General features: G+C 40.2%; 1 protein-coding gene across 1 annotated transcript in view; it reads right to left on the reverse strand.

The window, feature by feature from the left end:
- Window positions 1-21,903, reverse strand: part of Sptlc3 (serine palmitoyltransferase long chain base subunit 3) — a 101,589-nt gene that overhangs the window by 20,930 nt on the left and 58,756 nt on the right. The window contains exons 8-9 of the mRNA XM_051183149.1: window positions 18,492-18,711; window positions 11,096-11,222 (exon numbers count right to left, since the gene is read on the reverse strand). Coding sequence (XP_051039106.1) covers window positions 11,096-11,222; window positions 18,492-18,711 — 347 coding nt within the window. The remainder of the gene's footprint in view (window positions 1-11,095; window positions 11,223-18,491; window positions 18,712-21,903) is intronic.

Consider the following 21,903-nt stretch of genomic DNA (forward strand, 5'->3'; position numbering starts at 1 on the left):
CTGCCAAGCCACTGAAGGAAGATTGGGTAACTGCCTAAAATGAACAAGATCTTAACATCCATCAGGAAATCTGAGGATGGGGAAGACTGGTTACTTTTTTTTTTTTTTTTTTTTTAACCAAAGGTGAGTTTTCTTTTCCTTGGTAGATGGTTTACATTACCTTCCAGGCATCTCTGTGGTTAGGCAAAATCACGTGATTGAGTTATGGCAAACAGATTGTGGAGAGAAAGGTGATGTACCTCTCCAGTCATGGTCAATGATAACATCATGCGTATTCCAAGTTCCTTACCCTGTCTCCAACTTTGGGAGCCAGTTTTGAAACCAGTACTGTACTAGCGATTGAGCCTAGGCAAGTATACTAGGCAAGTATTCATGTCTACATCCAGATGCTATGTTGTCCAGGCTGACACTGAACTTGCAATCTTGTGTCTTAACCTTTCAACTCAAGTTAAGAAGTAAATTCCTATTGTGCTAAACCAATGATATGCTGGGAAATGTTGGGAGTTGTCTGTTCTCTCAACCAATATATCTTCACTGATCCCAATATCTATAATGAGTGATTACTATAAAAAGCTGTGGAGAATTCAAAATCCTAATGCCCCATTTTCCTTTTATTAGCTGTGTAGTATGAAAGAAAACCTACATTTTCTGTGGGAATTTTAGTTTCTCAACTTCTCATTACCATTCACAACATAACCCCACAGGAAAAAGTGAAGTGCAAATGATCATTATGACGGAGGAAGAGAAGGAAGCAGGGTAGAGAAGATCACATCAGACACAAGAGTCAGCCTATTCACCTCTACTTCAGAAATGTACTCTCTCAGACAGACAGGGTTAGATGGGGCACAATTCCTGTTGATTGCTATGTATTAAAAAGTCAAATGCACCTTTGAATTTTAGACTGTGTCTCCATAGGAAGCTCTAAGTAAGGGATTCAGTTAAACTGCTTGGATAATTAAAGGCACAGTTCTGCTCTTGGTTCTGCTATTTGGGTAGTGCTTGCTGGAATTACTCAGTCTACCTACTTCACTTCTATGTCTAGACAAATCCCAGTGTACACAATGTAAACCCATTCATTTGTCAGGAGAATAGAAAAGTGAATCTAGATTTGGACCCACTCAGTGAGTGATTCTAATCCTAGTATTTGCACCAAAAACAGCTCCATAGACAACACTTAAAGAAAGGGTGCTACAGTGCTCCTAGATGGTGCTCAGGCTGACAAACTTGTTGACAATCTGGTTAGTCCCAAAGCCAGCATTTAGTGTTCACTCATTCACAAGTGTTATGCCTCAAGACATGAGTTAATACCCAACCACTACCTGTTTGAAGAGCTAAATTAAATGATAGCAAAAAACAAACAAATAAAAAACTAAACAAAAACCTGCTGGAAACTGGATGAAGTGGGGATTATTTTTTTTACTAGGTACATGAACTAGGGCTTAGAAAGATGGTCAGGAGTTTAGGAGGTAGAGAAGGGTTCAGTAGGTTATGGGGAGGAATGAAAGCTTTCTAGGTGGGGCTAAAACATTGAACATGTTTTGGGAGATAAAAATGCCTGAGAATAGCCAATGAGACTGGCCAAAGCTCAATCTGAATGACATCATTCAGCTAACACATGACTTTGAACATAACAGAGAATTCTACCTTTCATAAGTTTGTCTTTTAAAGACAGAGGGTTTCATTGGGAATGATGCTAATGTAATCTTATGAAATAAAATATTGTACATTAGGAACTAGAATTTTCAATGACAGTTTATGATGGAGAGGATGTGGAGAAAGGGAACACTCCTCCACTGCTGGTGGGAGTGCAAACTTGTACAGCCACTTTGGAGATCAGTATGGCAGTTTCTCAGAAAAACAGAAATCAGTCTACCTCAAGATCCAGCAATTCCACTATTAGGCATATACCCAAAGCATGCATTATCATACAACAAGGACATCTGTTCAACTGTGTTCATAGTAGTGTTATTTGTAATAGTCAAAACCTGGAAACAACATAGATCCTCAACTAAAGAATGATAAAGAAAATGTGGCACATTTACACAATGAAATCTTGAAGTTCACAGGCAAATGGGTGGAACTAGAAGAAACCATACTGAGTAAGATAACCCTGTCACAGAAAGACATGCATGGTATGTACTCACTCATTATGGATATTAGACATTGACCAAATAATTAGCAGCCTATAAGCCACACCTCCAGAGAAGCTAGGAAACAGGGAGGGCCTTGAGAGAGACATAAATGGTCCACCTTAGAAGGGGAAAGTGGCTCCTGAGCAAACTGGGAGCATGGGAGGGGGAGGTAGGATAAAGAGAAGGAGAGGAGGACATGAGGGATCAGGAAGACTGAGTAGCGGGAAGAATATAGGAGAACAGAAAAGAGATACCTTAATAGAGGAAATCATTATAGGTTTAAAGAGAAATCTGGCACTAGGAAAATGTCCAGAGATTCACAAGGATGACCGAACTAAGAATCTAAGCAATAGGGGAAGAGGCTACCTTAAATGCCCTTCCCCTATAATGAGATTGATGACTACCCTAAATGCCACCCTAGAGCCTTCATCCAGTAGCTGATGGAAGCAGAAACAGAGACCCACAGCTAAACACTGAGCCAAACTCCTGGAATCCAGTCATAGAGAGGCAGGAGTGGTCAAGGGGTCAAGGGGTCAAGACCATACTGGAGAAATCAACAGAAACAGTTGACTTGAGTAAGTAGGAGCACGCAGATCCCAGTTGTAAAACTGGGAACCAGTATTGGACCGAATCAAGCCTTCTGAATGTGGGTGTCAGTTAGGAGGCCTGGGCAGTCTCTGGGACCTCTGACAGTGGAACTAGTATCTATCCCTAGAACATAAATGAACTTTAGGAGCCCATTCCCCATGGAGGGCTCTTTCAGTCTAAGTCCTCCCTCAAATGATATGACAGACTTTGATGATCCCCCATGGAAGGCCTCACCCTCTCTCAGGAGAATGGATGGAAAGTGGCATAGGGGAGTCAGTGGGGGGACATGGGAGAATGGGAGGTAGAGGGAACTGGAATTGATATGTAAAATAAGATTTTTTTCTAAACAAAAAAAATCTTCAAAAGGAAATATAACAAAAACAATAAAAAAAAGAGAAGATCCTATTCCCCTGTTTTCCATGTGCACCTATGTGCACACACACACATTCACATAAATAAAAATCAAATAAATCTAAAACAGGAATTTGTGATATATATATATATATGTATATATATATACACACACATATATATACGCATCCATACATACATATATATGTATGGATGCGTATATATATGTGTGTGTATATATATACATACATATACACACACACACACACACACACACACACACACACACACACATATATATATATATATATATATATATATATATGGTAAATTTCCACTATTCTATTTCTGTCAGTAGACATTACTGGTGACTCAACTGTAAACAAAGTGTTTATAGGCATCTAGTGGCAAATGATAATATTGTGTTTCAGAAATTTGGTGATAGTTGCAGCAGCTCGATACTGAAGTAACAGTTTAGATATCTCTGGTAAAATCATGCTTGTGGTCTTTCTATAGCCATTTTCATTACATAAGGAACTAGCTAGTCAATGGAGCCATCCAAATTTAGACCTGTGAATTATTGCTAGAATCATTCATACTCCTGTCTCCAGTTAACCTTTTTAAGGGAAAGAACTGATATTATACAAAATTCTAAAATATGCAGTTGTGAGCTGCCTGATGTGAGTGTTGGGGACCTAATCCGGATGTCTGCAAGAGTAGCAGTTGCCCTTAATTATCACACCATTTCTCTAGCACTTATTTTAGCTTTTTGAGATAGGGTCTTACTAAATTTCCCAGGTTGTCATCAAATTTACTACATAGCTCAGGCTGACCTCACTATGAAGACCCTCCTGCCTCAGTTTTCTGAACACTGGGATTAGATATATGCACTATCATGCATGAATAACAAAGAGTTGTTGTTGTTGTTGTTGGTGGTGGTGGTGGTGTGTGTGTGTGTGTGTGTGTGTGCGCACACACACACACACACGTTTATGTGGAGGTCAGTGGATAGCCTTGGGTGTTGTTCTTCAGGTGTTATTCACTCCCCACCCCCTTCACATAGGGACTCTCACTGGCTTGGGACCAGTACATCCCAGGAACCCAATTATGTCTGCTTCCTCAGCAGTGGAATTATAAGCTTGCACTACCACAGCTGTCTTTTAGAATGCAGCTTTGGGGCTCAAACTGATATCCTGTCTTTACCAACTAAGCTAACTCCCTGACCCTACACAGACAAGAATTACAGAGTTTTTTTTTAGGGATACCATTCTTTGTCTCCCAAGAAACAGTAGTTACTAAAGAAATAATGTCTCTGTTGGACAGCAATGATCAAAGGGAATACCATAACCAGTCTTGTAACCATTAGCTCTTATGACTTTATAGATCACAGGGAGTTTTATGAAAGCACAGGTTTACAGGAGGACCTGTTACAAAGAACAGACAGTTCTGTCGGCAAAAACATTTTGATATTCCTGTTGTCAGAGTGGTCACTGGTACCAGGGATGATGGACAAGCACTTGTGGTAACTGAGTGAACAGAGCTGATGCTTGGATTTAAATGGTGGCTCAAGGAAGTGGATCAAAATGTATTTCATACTTTCCTTTTTCTGGTTCTCTCACATTTTCCAGTCCTCAGGCCTCCTTTCTGCAAGGTTGTCTAGCTGTCTATGTTTGCCAGAAAGCTGTCTTCTGTTTTCTTTCCCACTGCAAACATACTCTTACCTGGTTCCTTTCTTTTATATGGAAATGTGGTTTTCAAATGAGGCTGCTTCCTAAATCCCCTGGAGGGATGGTAAGACTGTTTGCTAATCCCACCCCTAAAGTTTCTGACTCCGAATGAAAATGTGTATTACAGTTCTAACAAGCCCCAGGTGATGTTGACATGCTTGTCCTGGGACCACCCTTTGAGAACTACCATAGCATACTATGTAGTCAACTTCCTCCTCTCATCCTGCTCTCCCATCTTCATGAAACATGAAGTGGTGATGGAAGACAGATGGGCAACAACTCCCTACATTGAAGACATTACAATAAATATATAAATGTTATGAGCAAAAGTAGACATGGGTATAGGCAAGAATTACAAGGGCAAAGGCTGACCTTGGTATGCAAGTCTATTTGCTTAAATGGCTAATATGAAACATTCAGAGTTCCTACTCATCTCTTTTGATGAAGAGATGGTCCTCAAATATCCCAGTAGATATTGTGTAAGCATCTGCATCGTGGCACAATTGGAACTAGACATATTCCCTTGCAATTCAATTTGGATAGATAGTCTATTATCTACCAGGCATATGCTGATAGCCAATGGTGTGAACATGATGGTTTCTGTCTGTAAGAAATCTATAACTCATTCATGCTTGATGAGAAGGACAGAATGACTGTGATGAGTCATTAAACAGTGGTGGTTCCCAAGGGTGCCCCCTTGATCAATAGTATCAGTACCACTCAGGCTTTTTTTTTTTTTTTTTTTTTTTTTTTTTTTTTTTAATAAATACAACAAGCATAGCAAGCATTGAAGCAGACATTTTTTGCGTAGCGGGCATCATCAAACTGTTTTAACTATCCTTTCAGGTGATTGTAATGTGGACTCACTTTGTTACACGAAGGAAGGAAAGGGATCACGGGAGGACCCTTGTGCTGGGAAAACTGTACAGGAAGCAGAGGCCAGGGTTATGGCAAAGGTAGGCAGAGGAAGGGTCCTTGTAGAAAAGGGGGTGGGGAAAGAATAAAAACACAAGATAGAACAGGGACAACACCCTTTGGCTGTTACCAAAGGGAGAAGCATTTTCAAGAGGCGAAGAGCAATGGGCAGGTGGAAGGACAGGAGAGCAGTAAGACAGAAAGTCCCTAGAATGGAGGGGAGGAGCTGAGGCGAGACTGATGGGGCTGAGGACCTAAGAAGGGCAAGCAGGCTGGGAAGGGCACTTCCCAGAGGGCTGCAGAGTAAACAGCAGTTGTAAAGGAAGGAGAGGGAAGGGAAGGTTCTTTTGGACGGGTACCAGCAAAACCATGCTGTGGAAAGGGACCGGTGCTCTTCAAAGAGTGGAATGGAGCACAGCAATGCAAGGAGATCAGAGACATTCATTTACTAGAATAAAAGGGCAAGGGAGAACATTGTTGCCGTTCAATAAATCTTTGTTGAGAAACAGAGGACCATGCTTTCAGCATGCTGTTTTCAGCGTGCTTAATGAGAGGAAGGGTCTCTTCTACTGGAATTTGCACTCCAGTGACAGAAAAGAAAGAATAGTCATGAAAGCTGTGACAATTAGAAACGAAGGGGATGGGAGATATGGAGGCTGGGCCACATAAGATGAGGCAGCTCCTTCAGAAGATCAATTCTGAGCAGAGATGGGTGGGGAGGAGGGAGCAAAGAGTGGAGACAAAGAAGAGACATTCTAGAGGGACCAGAAAGTGCAAAGGGCATTCTGTGGAAGTTGCTTTGAGTGTTCATGAATCCCAGGGCTGTGCTGAGCAATGGAAGAGTCTGAGAAACGTGAGGGAGAAGTCTTGAAAGGCTATGGGCCATTGGATCTCATATCAAGTGAGTGGGAAGATGATGGAGTGGGAGAATGGCATGCTGTGAGTTATGTTTTCTCTTCTTAACTAGTTAGTGTTTCTCTCATATAGATAGTGTTTAACAATGATGGCAAGAGCATAAAATAGGATAATTAGAGGCTGGGAAGGGTTGAGTAAGAAGGGATGCAAGAGGATGGATAGCAGTTACTCAGTCACAGATAGAATACATTCTAGTATTATAAAGAACAGTGGGGTTACAGTCCATAATGCCCTATTATTTATTTTATGAGTAAGTAGAAAACAGGAGTCCAAAGACTCTAAATGTAAAACAAAACAAAACAAATGTTAAAGAGGTAGAAATGTTAACTACCCCAATAGTCTCAGCACAATGTATACATATACTGAAATGTTACTCTGTACCCCATAAATACACAATTATTATATGCCATTCAAAGCTTTTAAGATGTACAGAAAAATGAAAATACTAATAGCCTTGCTTTGACCATCTCTCACACCGTGTGCCTATGTTAAATCATTATACTGTATCCTTTAAATTTCTGCAGGTAAAATAAATGCTAAAAAGGATGATTTGGCCTTCCGTACAGAGAAAAAAAATCATAAAAAGCCAAGACAGAAGTGGGCAGAATATTCAGGAAGCTATTCCAGCTGTCCTGAGGGGTGGAGTTTGAGAAGACCAGGTTATAGAAATATTTTTAAGCAAGTGCTGTAGGATGCAGGATAACTACTCTGTGGAAGAGTAGTCATAAAGTCATTGAACAGGAGAGAATTCCAAGGTGGATAAAAACTACCAAAAATATATGAGAAGGAAGGGAAGAAAGCAGATAAGTTAAAAGTCATAGTACCTTTGTTAAGTTCTTATTGTGTATCTCCACCTTGCAATATCCACTGTTTCTGCCATAAAATTAGTTCTCCCACTATTATACCAGTTTTCAGTGGAGGAACTGAATTAAGAGAGGGAACAAGTCAGGCACTGGGCCACATGTGATCTGTCTGCAGAGGGTGCCTCTTAATCATTGCACAATTCAATCTCCATTTTCTTTCTGTGAGACGTAAGATTGCCCATAGTTGGGAAAAGAGTGTTTAGGGATGAATAGTTCAGATCGGGAGTCGAAAAAGATGCACTGAATAACTGAAAAGAAAATAAGTTTATTAAAGATCTAAATAGAACAAGGCAATAGATGACATTGTTTTTTGTAGGGATGCTGCTGGTGTGGTTTAGGGCTCAATCCTTTGTGGCTGCTTGCTTGACAGCTATGTTAAGCCAGTGACAGAACTGTAATCTTTCTAGAGTTCTCCAAAAGTGGTCCACCTCACTGAAAGGTCTCTTCAGGTGCCACACTGGTGTGAACCACATTCTGGCTCATAGTTCTCTGAGATAAACATCCCCACAATCTTATTTAGCATAAACACTGACCTGAAATCCAGAAGGCTGGCAAGATGGAAGTTGAGTCATGACGTATTTATTAAGCCGAGCACCGAGTTTGACACTCAGAGGAACACAAAATTAATTCAAGACACATTTCTTGCCCTTAAGGGGCTTACAACATTGGTTTAGCTGGGAGACCACCCAACAACCATTAGGATGGAGAAATCAAATCTCCACATTGGGCTCAGTGTACTGCACAGAGTGACAGGCTAGGAGATTAAACGGGCCTTGGTGCATATGGAATGCACACCCGGCCTGCAGACCCTCAGCCTGTGTGCATTAACTCTACCAGCAGCCTGGTTGCAGAGTGAAGGTGGCTGTTTGTGCATAAACATTGTCATTTCACTGGGACTGCTATTTCATCTTTGAACCTTGGCATCAAAGGAACACTGACCTTATTGCTGTAGCTTGCCTCTCTTTGAAGCGTATGGCTTTGCATTGCAGATTAAAGTGAAGACATTCATCAAGGAACAGATCTGGCCAACCGCTCCCCAAACTTGCCCATAACAAAGCCTTGAAAGGCTCCAGTCACAGTTGCAGTAGGTTGAAGAAGGCTTGGAGCCAGGCTCCTCTTTCTCAGATCCTGTGTGGCAGAACTAGCATGGGGCATCTCTGGGAGCTTTGGACCACATTAAGCTCAGTATATCTTTGTAGAGAAGGCCAAGCTAAAGCAGTATTCTCACTTAGCCTATTCATTTGGGCTGGCATTGTTATAAAGGAGGTCAAAGTGATCGTTTCCAGAGTGCCTTTGAGTCCTTCAAGAGATGTACCAGGCAGAGTTACCTGAAACTTGGTTGATGATTCTGTAAAGGAGCTACTTTCCTTTGTTCATTTATTTGAAAAAAGAAAACAAAAGAAAAAAAAACCACAAAACAAAGCAAAACAAACAAACAACCAAAACTGAAAACAAAACAAAACAAAAACCCTGTCTTATATTTCCCCTTCTATTTTGATGGCGAGAGACATCAGGTAAAGTATTTAAATTCTGATGTTAAGAATACAGCATCTGTTAACGTAGAAGTGAGGGGGGGTTCATAATGTCCCATCCCTAGAAAAAGAACTATGGGCAACTAATGACTATTAGGTGCAGGAAATTAGCCTCTCAATGGTTGATAGCCCTTATTGGTTGTCAAAGAATACTTAACAATATCACTACCAACAATGAAAGAAATAAACCTTGGTTTTGTTAAGGTAACAAGATTTTTTAGGGTTTGTTATGGTAACCTAACCTTGCTCATCCTGACTAGTCCAAGACTTGGGAGGACATTCAGTCCTACTTCATTTCTTCCCTAAGAGGTTTCTACAGAATCAGCAAGTTTTCACATACTTCTTGAACACTTCAGGAACAATAGCAAACAACAGCATGCAATTATATAAAATTCATGATTGTTTCCAGACATTCCTGAGTACTTTATATGGATTAACTTACCTACCTGTCATAAAACATCGATGCTTAGATGTTATTACACTCATTTCACAGCTGGAGGAACTGAAGCAAAGAAAAGCTAAATCACCTGCTCAGGGTTGGATGCCTCATTCACTTGCAGAATGTCACATGATGATAAGTAGCAGCAAAGGAATCAAATCCCATCAGCTACCTCCTGTTTGCATCCCTGGGATTCCCCAGATTGGGTTCTCAGGCTTTCAACACAATTCAGTCAGGAAATACAAAAGGCAATCCTAAAAAGACCTCAGCAATCCACCAGCGGCCTTACTTTATATGGTAGAAAAGAAAGTATCTTGTGGGTTATTTTCCAGCTTTAGTGATAAAACAAACTCCATGTTACTTTTTTTTCCCCCCTCAATATTCTGGCAAGCAGGAAGGATCACTGGGAGGGCCTCAGTGGCTGTCAATTTGGAGGTGAGTGGAAGGCCTACTTCAGCTTATCAGTTTCATTCATAACCGATTTACATAAAGGCTATAGGTTGTTACTGATCAGAAATGCTTAGGGCCAAAAAGGCTTTAGAGTTTTATATCTTTTGAGAATATTTGCATACATCTTGTAAAATATCTTGAGGATGGGTACCAAGTCTAATGACAAAATGTATTGGTATTTCACATATGTATTGTCATCAGGAATTTCTAAATCAATTTTTTTTCCTGAAATCATTCTGCAGCCCAGGTTAGCCTCAAACCCATAATCCTCCTGCCACCTGAGGTCACAGGCACTTACAGCAATGCCTTGCACCCACAGATAATTGTACAAAATAATTTTAGTGTACCTGCATTTTGATTGTTCCGTAATATGAGGGCAAGTGTGGAATGCTCTACTTAGAGCCTCATGTCAGTGCTCAAAAAGTTTCAGGTTGTAGAGTATTCCAGTTTCAGACTGGGGTGAATGCTCAGCTTGCAGTAGGATTTTGTTGTCATTTCTCACTTGTATTCACTAGCTCCCTGGCAGCAAGAACTGTTTTATTATCATAACATGTAGTAGAACCTTTGGAGACTAGATCTGAAAGGTGGAACAAGAATTCTCTGGGGCTTCAATGAAACAGAAGGCTGAGTGCATTTGGGTTAAGCAAAGTAGCACATTTTAGCTGAAATGACAGAGACAAATGAATGATTGGGCTGATATTGTGAGTTTATATATCCTCAAATGGCCAGTGATGATTTTCCCTTGACCAATTCCTGGCAATAAAACATATAAAATATTATACTAATGATATTCATCTCAGAGAAGCCACAAGAGACACTATACAAGCACAGGCAAACACACATAGACACACACACACACACCTACACACAAAAGCACACACGCACGCACACACACACACACACACACGAATATACAAACATATATATACACAGAGACATTGCTTACTTCATTTTAACCACTGATAAAAAAAATTGTCCAAATTGGATGATCATATTAACATGTTGCTGAAGGGTGTATGTATGTGTTTTAAAAAAGGGTTTGTGGTGTGTGTGTGTGCGATATGATAGTAGTTCTAGTATGCTCATCACTTGACTAAAAATCTGGGCTTCATGAGATAAGAGTGCATACTTGAGAAAGTGGGAGATTGACAGGCAGAAGCTGAGTTCTCTGTAGACCCCTTACCTCCAAAGTTCTCATCGTCTTTCATAATAAGCTTCAATGATCTGATGATTTGTGCTGCTACTACGGGACTCATGGATGTTCCGTAAGTAGCACTGTGTGAATGAATCCGAACATAATCCACAAGTTCCTAAAATAAAAGCAGAGTCTAAATAACTCTCAGAACTTGTGCTCTGTACATCACAGCAAAGCATTTGCTCAGGTCCTCAAAAGTGGTCTGTCTAACACTTAACCACCGTGTAACACTTAACTACTTAGTTTGATTTCCTTTTTTCTTAGTCCTTTCCATCAAAACCCAGAAACTGTACAAAAGTGTGAGGGAGCTAGAAGTTTAGAGCTGGCCTTTATGGCAAAAACTGGTCATGTGAAGGAAAGATGATTTCTGAAATATCTGCCTTGCACAAGAACAAATGCTCAGAAATGGCCAGTAATACAAAATTTGGTTCTTTTGCTCCTTGAGCATATTAGCAATCATGCCATAAAAACTAATAGGACATGAGAAAGATGCAGAGGAAAGAGAGAATGCTGCTAAGAGGAGAAGTCAGGGGATGCACCCGTGAGGAGACAGGGTCTATGAAGCTTTGATGCCTGAAGACAGATGAAGAAATGAAAATTAGAGAAGAGAGAAAATACGAGATGTCCCAGAAAAGGAATGTCATCCATTCACTCCTGCTCCCCACCAACATTGTACTCCTTTCTGGTCTTTTCTTCAAGCAGTCAATGAGCCTGAGCCGGCCTTGTGCCTTGCTTTCAGAAGAGATACTTCTTTTGAAGAGACACTGGTTCTGAGCCCACCTCAAAAGGACTTGGGCACTTGGGTTCAGCATTGCAAATGGTTTTTTTTTCCTTTCTTCTTTCTAGATTCTTTATTCTCCCTTCATTTCATTCTAGTGCCCTCCTTTAAAAGCTTTAAATTATTCATTTTAATTATATTTCTCTTTATTTATAAATATTTACCTCTTCCCTTCTATTCCTCCTTTTTCTTTTTCTTCTCTCTTCCCCTCTCCCCTTCCACTTTTCCTTCCAGCAAAAGGGTTATAGCCTAGATTCATGTGTGAATCTAGCGGGCAGGAGAACTGAGGTCATATCCTAGTTTGACATCTTAGACCTTTCTTTTTCTTTCTTTCTTTTTTTCTGAATCATATAGAAGTAGTTAGGATTGTGCTCCCTTCTCTGGAAGAGTGGCGAGAACATGGCAAGCCTTGAAGCATCAGCTACATGGTATTTAAGGACTTTTGCGCTGGGGGATCTGGAGCTCATCAAAGAGGGATCTTTGGGGATTTCCCAAGAACTACAGGTAAAGGATCCTTCAGAGTTTGTGTTTTGCCATATGGTAAATAGCATTAGGGATGTTCATCCTTTGTTGATATTAAATACTTTTCCACAGCTGCTAGGGGAGGCAAGAAGGGGACAGTCAGTAAGTCATACGCATTGGACAATGGGGGCTTCTAGGTTCCTGTGTCTGTGGAAGAGTGTTTCAAGGGGTGATCTGGGCACAGTAGATGGATGGATTTGGAGGAATGCAGAAGAGGTTAAAAAATTGCATATATCAGCTTATTAAATGAGGATTAAGGGTGGAGTGCATGAGTAAAGAATGGAGGAGTGAATTGGGAGTAGAGAGAGATGTGAGTGGTTTGGGGACAAGGAGTTGTTTCCTAGAGGGGCATTATGTCCCAGAATTGAAGCACAAATTCAGGAACTTAATTGCTCAGTCCTAACCTTTGTTAGGCTTTGTTATTGACTGCTATGTAAACATGTACAAATAACTAAGTTTGCTATGTCAGTTTTCTTCTTTGCAAAGTGAGTTAACAGTGATACCTACCTTATCTACCTGAGAGTCATTATGAGAATATATATATATATATATATATATATATATATATATATATATATACAAATGTATATATATGTCTAATATATACATATATACATATGTATGTATTTATATGTATATATTAGAAAAATGTACATTATGACATTATGGTATCTAATGCTTGAATGGGTAGCTGCAAGTGACCAAACTGATGATATCAGCTTGTTTCTTCCTCTCTCTCACAAGGGATAGTGGTGGTAGGGGCAAACCAAACCAAACCAAACCAAACCAAACCAAACCAAACCAAACCAAACATAACCTAACCACTACCAACTACAACAACAAAACAGATAGACTTTGGAAAAAAGGAGAACATGAATTTGATGAGTTATTGAATGACTTAGAGGAGAAAACAAGGCCAGAAACTGATACCATAGCTAACATCCACCAGATACTTTCAAGCCCATTTTAAGAACGTTGTGTGTGTTAATTCACTTACAACTCTGAGGTAGGCAGTGCTTTTTAATCCCAATTTTATATAGAGATTAATTGAGCCACAGGTATCCTGAAAATACTTCACAAAGAATGGGAAGGTAAAGATTTTGACCCAATGATTCTGGTTCGGGAGTCTCCATCTTTTTTAATGCTATGCTCATAATCTCTTCAACACCAGTGAAGAATAGTCTCAGTGTGAGATGAAGTGATTCTTGTAGGGCACAGAGACCAGTTCTCTCACTTACACTGTGGTACTTTCTCTGATCTACAGCCTTTGCTATTTGGGGGTTTAAATGGTTTTGTGTATATTATTTTTATTTGTTGAAAGGGAGTGAGTCCTCCAAGAGAAAGCAATGAAGGGTACACTTTTCTTAAAGCCCACTGTCTTAGGGACTTAGCAGCAAGCCTGCACATACTGACAATTGAATGTAAAGCCAAGGAGCCTCAGTGACAGGAAGGATGGCCAGTCCCTTAATGCATTAAGGATGAGTAAGCTGTATTCCTAAGAACAAGTGCAGCAACATTAGCAACATCTCAGCTGCGAAGGATGCACCACAAAGATCAGACAAGGAAACAAAGCAAAAGCCTCCTTTGATCAAAGTGTCCCCCAACCCCAATTTCCTTTCATAAACTGAAGAATTTCATGCAGTCTGTCTCAAGGACCCATAGTTTGAATAATAGCACATCAGAGAGAAATCACCCCCTTGAAAATGAAGACTGCCTGTCCTATAATATAATTCCTTTGGACTGAGTCCATTTTGTCCTAGTCTGGGTAAAGGATATTTTGCTTGTGTGGTTGAGGGTGTGGAGTTTTGTAGTAACTTCTGGAGAGTGTCAAGGAAAGCTCATTGATTCCCTCCCTTAGTCCCCTGACTGGGTACCACAAGCCATGAATTAAGAGTTGACTTTGGCCCTTTGCTAGGCGAGTCTGCATTGTGTCTTTCTTTGGGAGTAGGTTAGAGGTCTTCACAGACACAGGCTTCCAAGCTTTTTTTCTTTTCAAGTTCAAAACCCTGATTATTTTCTTTACCCATAGGCCCAGAGTTCAAGGGCAAGGGTGGGTTTTGGGGAGGAAATCAGACAGGAGGCTTTTAGAATAAACATCTTGGTACTCATTCCATGACCCCTATTTACTTCAAAGGGCTGTTACATGCAAGCAGTGCTTAGAATACTCACACAGAACTGCTTCTGTAAGTGGCCTGCATTTGCTTGCTTTCCAGGCCATTTTCAGCTAACTATCAGCCCAAACCCACTCTCTGTTTCCTGCTTCCTTTCTCTAGAATTACAACCCTGCAGTCTTTCAGTCACACGGACAATCTTTGCTTCACTTATTTGCCAGTCATCATCCTATGGAGGCTGGGGGAAGCTAGTGGGCAACAGCAGGCATGCAAGAAGATGCAGGATCATGCTCAGGAGAACAGAGGATGGGCAGTGTTGAGCACATTCTCTAAGCAGTTAGAGAAATAAAACTTAAAAATTGAAAAGTGAAGTGATTATCTGGATTTTCACCAGGAATATCATGGAAGGGTGTTCTGTCAACAGAGCTCCAAAGTCAAAGAGCAAAAGAGAAAGACCCCATAGGCTTTTGAGAAACTGCCTCAGCTTGGAATTACCCCTGATTTACCAAACTGAATTTGTAGGACCCTCTGCTATCTGTGAGACCTTAGCGCCTTGCATTTTTTTTTTCTTCCTCCCTCCACTTGTTTCCAAGTATTTTTCACTTGCATGATTCTTCTGGTTGCTAATGTGCAAAATTCTGCTCTCCATTCACTCCACAAAGATTCCTAGAACATCTTTATGGCAGTTATTAGGACTATTGTCTCTGAACTGCCAACCAGAGAGCTTGTATGGGACTGACTTAGGGCCTCTGCAAGTATGTTACAGCCTTGGTCGTTGTATGGGACTCCTAACAGTGGGAGCAGGGGCTGCCTCTGACTCTGTTACCTTCTTTTGGGACCCTTTCCTGCTATTCGGCTACTTCTTTCAGACTTAATAGGAGAGGAGGTGTGTAGTCTCACTGCAACTTGGTATGCCATGGCTGGATGATATATATACACGGAAGGCCTGCGTTTTACTGAAGAGAACGAAGAGCAGTGGAGTGGGAGGAGAGGAAAGGGGAGGTGGTGGAGGGACTTGGAGGAGAGAAGGAAGGGAGGGGAAACTGTGATCTGGCTGGAAAAACATAATTTTAATAAAGGATATTGTCTGTATACTAGGATTAACAAGAGATTTCAGAGCCAGGTATTTTTACATTTGTCTAGAGTTTTGAACCCACTTGATTATTTTCGATATTCGTGGCTTCCGTTCTCTTAATCAAGCACCATGTATGAAATTCTGTGTTTTCAAGGCTTTGCATCTTCGTGCTTTAGGGCAGTTTATCTCAGTTTGGTTAATGAGCCCCTGCCAGACACGTTCTAATGTATGATGCCACCTGGTGGTCATTTGAGATACTGCAGTCTAACATGGGTTAGGCGAAGGCAAAAAAAAAAAAGTAGATGTGGATTAATGTAATAATAATAGTTTTCACAATTGCTCAGTCTCTACCGTAAAGGATTAGAAATCATGTGGACAATAGTATTCCACTTTTGAAAGCCTGCACCTGCCTTCAGAACGGAAAACATGTGACAGGATCCCAGGGAACTGTCCCTCCTGCCGCTAGTCCCAGGCTTTTGTTTAAAGTAGGTATCAAGTGAAGGCACTCCAAGAAGAAAAATGTGACATCCAACAAATTTGACAACATTTCAAGGATCTGCTTGCTTCAGTTTATTCAGGTGCCTTTGGTTCAGGAAACAGAGTTACGCTTGGTTAAAAGTTTTGTGGCTCAGAACTGCTGCTAAAGCAATCAAGGCCTCACAAAGCAAGGTAACCCGGATCAGACAGCTCCTAACCCTGAGGTCCTCTGATCCGCTGATGTGACAGTTAGGAAGGAAATATTAACCTTTAACTAGACTTTGCTGAAGTCTTTGAGGGCCTGGCATTCCCTCTGTTTCTAGCATTACCTACTTCATTCCGATAGGGGACTAGAGGAAGGATGAAATACAATGCTTTGAGTATGGAAGAAATCAGCAGTTAAAGGAGGCAAAGACCACCTAAAACAGGATTTTAGGGACCTGTATGTCTCATGGTAAGTGGCCAGGATGCAATTTGTTGTTTTAAATCACTGGCTTTTAGTGATAGTAGCTGTCTGCTACATACCCCAACCAGTTCAGCCTAACTGGTTGACCAGTAGGCTGAACTTTTGTTCTTTCTGGTCAGAGTGGATAAGGAACTGGAAACTCTAGATTAACCCCCCCCCCATCCTTCCCCTGGATTTTCAAGATGGGGTTTCTCTGTAGCCTTGGCTGTTCTAGAACTCACTCTGTAGACCAGGCTGGCCTCCAACTCATGGAGATCTGCCTGCTTCTGCCTTCTGAGTGAGTGCTGGGATTAAAGGCTTATGCCACCACTACCTGGCCTAGATAACATTTTGATAGCACCTCCATTCACTAATTTGGGGCCTACAATGTCCTACCAGTTGGATCTATACCACAGTCTCTTTGCAAGAAATGCAGGCTTGTATGCGACAACTGCCAAGACACAGCTTCCTTGACCCCTTAGATCTAGATCTGAATATGTGATTTTCTTTTTCTCTTCCTCTTCTTTCTTCTTTAAAATTTCTTCCAAATGCTTATTATTTTATTTTTCATTAACAAATCATTGATAACATAAGCATAAGACAACGGGGCTAGTGCTCATTAAATAGTTTAATGTCAGCTGATCCAATTTTTCAAACATTTCTAGAATATATAGGATGTGTTATCTAACATTAATAGAGAAAGAGTTATTTCTCAGGGAAAGTAATCTTAGAGGTCCATTTTTTATTCTGCTGTTGTTTAGGTGACAATTTGTAAAATCTACGAGGTCAGCTTCTTTAATACATAAATGTTTCCTATTATTGCTATTATTTACTTTATTTTAAATATACACACACAATCCTAATTGTTTAAATTTTGAATTAAAAAAGTATATGCATATATTGCCTGCATATATGTCTGTGTACCATATTTGTGCAGTGCCTGCTGAGGCTTCAGATCTCTAGGACTGGAGTTACCAATGGTGGTGAGCCACCATGGGGTGCTAGGAATTAAACCCTGAAAGCAACCAGTGGTCTTAACTACTGGGCCATCTCTCTACCCAACTTCCTGGTAGTTTTTTTTTCTTATTAAAATATTTTTAAATTTAAATTTGAAACAAGCTTGATTTACATGTCAATCCCAGTTCCCTCACCCTCTGCTCCTCCCCTGTCCCTATCCCAATCCCCATCCAATCCCCTTTCTGTTCCCCAGGGAGGGTGAGGCCTTCTATGGGGGATCTTCAAATTCTGACTTATCATTTGGAGCAGGGCCTAGGCTTGCTCCCCCCCCATGTGTCTAGGCTGAGGGAGTATCCCTCTATGTGGGATAGGCTCCCAAAGTCCATTCCTATGCTAGGGATAAATACTGATCCATTATTAGAGGCACCATAGAATGCCCAGTCCTAACTAAAACCCACATTCAGGGGGTCTGGGTCAGTCCTATACTGGGTTTTCAGCTATCAGACTGAGGTCCATGAGCTCCCCCTTGTTCAGGTCAGCTGTTTCTGTGGGTTTCTGCAGCCTGGTCTTGACCCCTTTGCTCATCACTCCTCCCAGCCTGCAACTGGATTCCAAGAGTTCAGCTCAGTGTTTAACTGTAGGTGTCTACTTCTACTTCTATCAGCTACTGAATGAAGGCTCTAGGATGTTTTATAGAATCCCTTATCACTTCTGTAGGTTGGCATATGCTAGTATCTGTTTGCAAAATTAAATATCTCACTATATGTCTACAAGATTAATTGATGATCATTCCATAAAATATCCCAGACATAGTCCATCAGAGTTACCTCTCTCCCATGTGCTCTACACATTGTGCCCTTGTTGTTGTTTTGTTGTGATGTAACTATTCTTTCCACACTGGTCTTTACTCCATGTTACAGGTGAGCTGAATTGAAATTTACAAGGAAATCAGAGAAGCCCACTTCCTGCTTCCTTAGGGTGTTCATGGTCTATACAAACACTAGGAGTTCTTTTCTTACCTTTTTCCCAGCTATATAACCTCCCGAGGCTGCAAAGGTTTTGGTGAATGTTCCCATGTATACGTCCACATCTTCAGGGGCTAGTCCAAAGAAGTCTCTGACACCTTGACCTTTGGAGCCCGTAACACCAATACTGTGAGCTTCATCCATGTAGAGGTAAGCCTTGTATTTCTTCTTTAAAGCCACTATCTGGGGCAGATTCACAATGGAACCTTCCATGCTAGCACAGAAGGAAAAATTCTTGGTGAGTAGTGAATAGCCTTCTGGAAAGCTCTGTTAGTTTCTTTCTAGTGCTTCCTAGAAAGCCTTCTTTGTCGCTGTCAGGCTGCTAACAAGGATCTGCCACTCTTCTAATGACAGCCTTCTAATCTTGTAAGCCTTCTCTGCCAGGTCCATGCTACTTAAATAAAATTCTTTTATATTTGATGGATTGAGTCGATTGGGTTGTTATCTTTAGTTCTCAACTCAAAAATGAGCTTACCATATTGTTGATATAATTTGTTGGTTATTGCAGTTAGATCAGTCCTTTGGGGATAGATATTCTGCTGGTCTTAATAAAAGTATGCCTCTCTGAGCCACTTTGGTCTATCTGTTGTTTCTTTGACCATGCTGGCCAGATCTAAATTTAATATTTGAACTGCTAAAGATTAACCTGGGGAATTAAAAATATGTAGAACTTTGGACATTATGGTATTAATTATCACACAATAGAATATCCCTTAGTACCCCTGCTCAGTAATCATCACAAATCAATCTTATGTGAGGCACCCTGTCTTTCTATTTATTCACAGTGATGGAATAGAAGTTGATCAAGCCTTAAAACTCCTGATAGGTTTAAGGCACTGTAAATGGAGGTTTCTCTGATGCCCACCAGTTCCCAAATAAACACTCAGAGGATTAATATTAATTGTAATTGTTTGGCCAATGGCTCAGGCATATTACTGAATAACTCTGACAATTAAATTAACCCATTTTCACTAATCTGTGTATCACCCCATGGGAGTGGCTTATTGATAATGTTCTTAATCTTTCTTCTTTGGTGGCTGCATGGCATCTCTCTGACTCTGCCTTCTTCCTCTACATATCTGTTTGGGTTTATCACCTATCTATATTCTGCCCTGCCATAGGTCAAAACAGATTTATTCATCAACCAATGAAAGTAACAAATATTTGCAGTATACAGAAGGGCATCCCTCATCATCTCTCCTTTTCTGTCTAATTAAAAAAGGTTTTAACTTTTACATAGTAATATTACATATACAGAGGAATGTCCCTCTGTATGCTGTGAACATGGTTTATTATCATTTGTTAATAAAGAAGCTGACTAGGCAGAATAGAGCTAGGCAGGAAATCCAAACAGATATATAGAGAGAAAGAAGGTGGAGTCAGGGAGATGCCATGTAGTTGCCAAAGGAGAAAGATGTTCTAGCAATACTGGCAAGCCATGGCCTAGTGATGATACAGAAATGAATAGAAATAGGTTAATTTCAATGTAAGAGACAGTAACATGCTGGAGCCTTTTGCCAAACAATTATAATTAATATTAAGCCTCAGAGTGTTATTTATATAAGTGGTGGGACAGATTTTTTTGGTTCTTCCTACAGTGTTTCCAGAGTTGCCAGGTTGGGGAGGGGATTGTTGGTACATACAAACTTCCAGGATAAGTTCACACCAGTAGCTAAGGACAACACTTTGGGATTTACCACTACTAACCAACCCTTTTGCTTTAGACCTATTCTATTGTTTATTTAGTTTTCCAAGTTTTACATTTTAGTTTCTTTTTAAAAAGGTTTTAAACAGACAGAGCGTGTAATAAAAGCTTTAGGTTTGCAGAACAACTGAGCAAACAGTACTGAGGATTCTTGTCCCCCCAGTCTTACCAAGTTTCTTCTGACATTAGCATCACCTACTAGTGTGAGCCTTGTATTGCAATGAGTCAATTTTGATACATTAACTAAAACTCCTAGTTTAAGGTTTACCCTTTGTGTTACATATTTTATGTGTTTTCCAAAAGAATATGGATGACTTCATAGATAGGCATGTCATGCTTGCCCAGAGTCATGTTAATCTCTGTTGCCCCAGTTTTAGTGTGTGTAGTGATCAAGAGAATGTCTCAGGATTTTATTTTCCATGGTATTGCAAATTGTAAAACATTTCAAGTCCTTAGAGGAGGCTTAAATATAAAACCAAAGTAAAATTAAATTTTATATTTACATTGCACCTCTAGATGTCAATGGGTTTCAAAAATCTTTGGCTCTGTTTGGCTCTCAGAACACTGGAAGCTTTTTGCACTGTGCAGCTTGGACTGTAGATAGTTTGGCTCTAAGAAAACAGACTCTTGTGTTCACAGCACAATGCAGCTTGTCAAACAATTCGAGCAACCCTTCGATTTAGTTAAAGATCAATCATTTGAAGAGTGGTGAACTTCACCATCCTCCCCTGTTAGGTATTAGATTGTATATAATACATTAAAAAAATAAGCTTAAGTGTTAGATTGATTCAGTCAAAACAGTCCGTTGAGTGTCAGCTACCCAGACCAAAGGAGCTGAATTTATCCATCAATGATACAGCATATGGGTATTTCACAAGGTCATTTGGATAGCCAAGTTCTGATTTTTATGGAAGACCAAAGGGTCCTCTCTTACGCATGTTTGTGAGTTAATTCCAGAACTACTTTGAATTTCTTGTTTATTAAAGGTATCTCCACTGAGGAAAAGGAGTGTCCGCCTACCTTGGGCTTAGATTATAGCCACAGCACGTTCTAAATTGGGGCTTGGGAAGACTATATGATGTTATCAATTATCCTATGCTTCATTCTCATATCGTCCTTTCAGGATCTTCATAATGAAAAGCTAGCTTTCATGCTTATCAACTGTCAGACCATCCCAAGCACTCAGTGAGCTTGGAAGGAGAAAGTTTCACTAAAGTTTGACTCGAGAAAAATGTGAATCTTTAACAAAGTTCAGTGTTAATCTTCTAAAACGAAGGCATGTAAGTGCCATTGCAAGGGTCAAATATGACAAATGGCTCTAAACTCTCAGAATTCTTAGATTTTTCTTGTCTTTAAAATGCTGTACACCGGTAACACAAATATGTGAGAAACCTGACATGACACAAATAGTCATTCCCTTTCTCTGTTACTGAATTTTGTAGGAGGCAAAGTTAACATTGAACAGTGTTTGTAGACAGTCTCCACAGCTAATTAACGATCTATCCATGGGCTGCTCTAGCTGATGTAAGCACCTGACCACCTGTTTTGTATTTCTTCCTCCAAGATGAATGACTCTACAATACTACTGATTTTTTGAGTTAATGCCAGGCACACATAAAGCCCCAAAGAGAACTCAGCTTTTATATAGTTATATTCAACCATACTGTTTTCATTTTTTTCAGTATTCCTGAATTTGCATAG

The sequence above is a fragment of the Phodopus roborovskii genome, unplaced genomic scaffold (assembly GCF_943737965.1).
Source record: "Phodopus roborovskii unplaced genomic scaffold, PHOROB, whole genome shotgun sequence".
Classification (NCBI taxonomy): domain Eukaryota; kingdom Metazoa; phylum Chordata; class Mammalia; order Rodentia; family Cricetidae; genus Phodopus; species Phodopus roborovskii.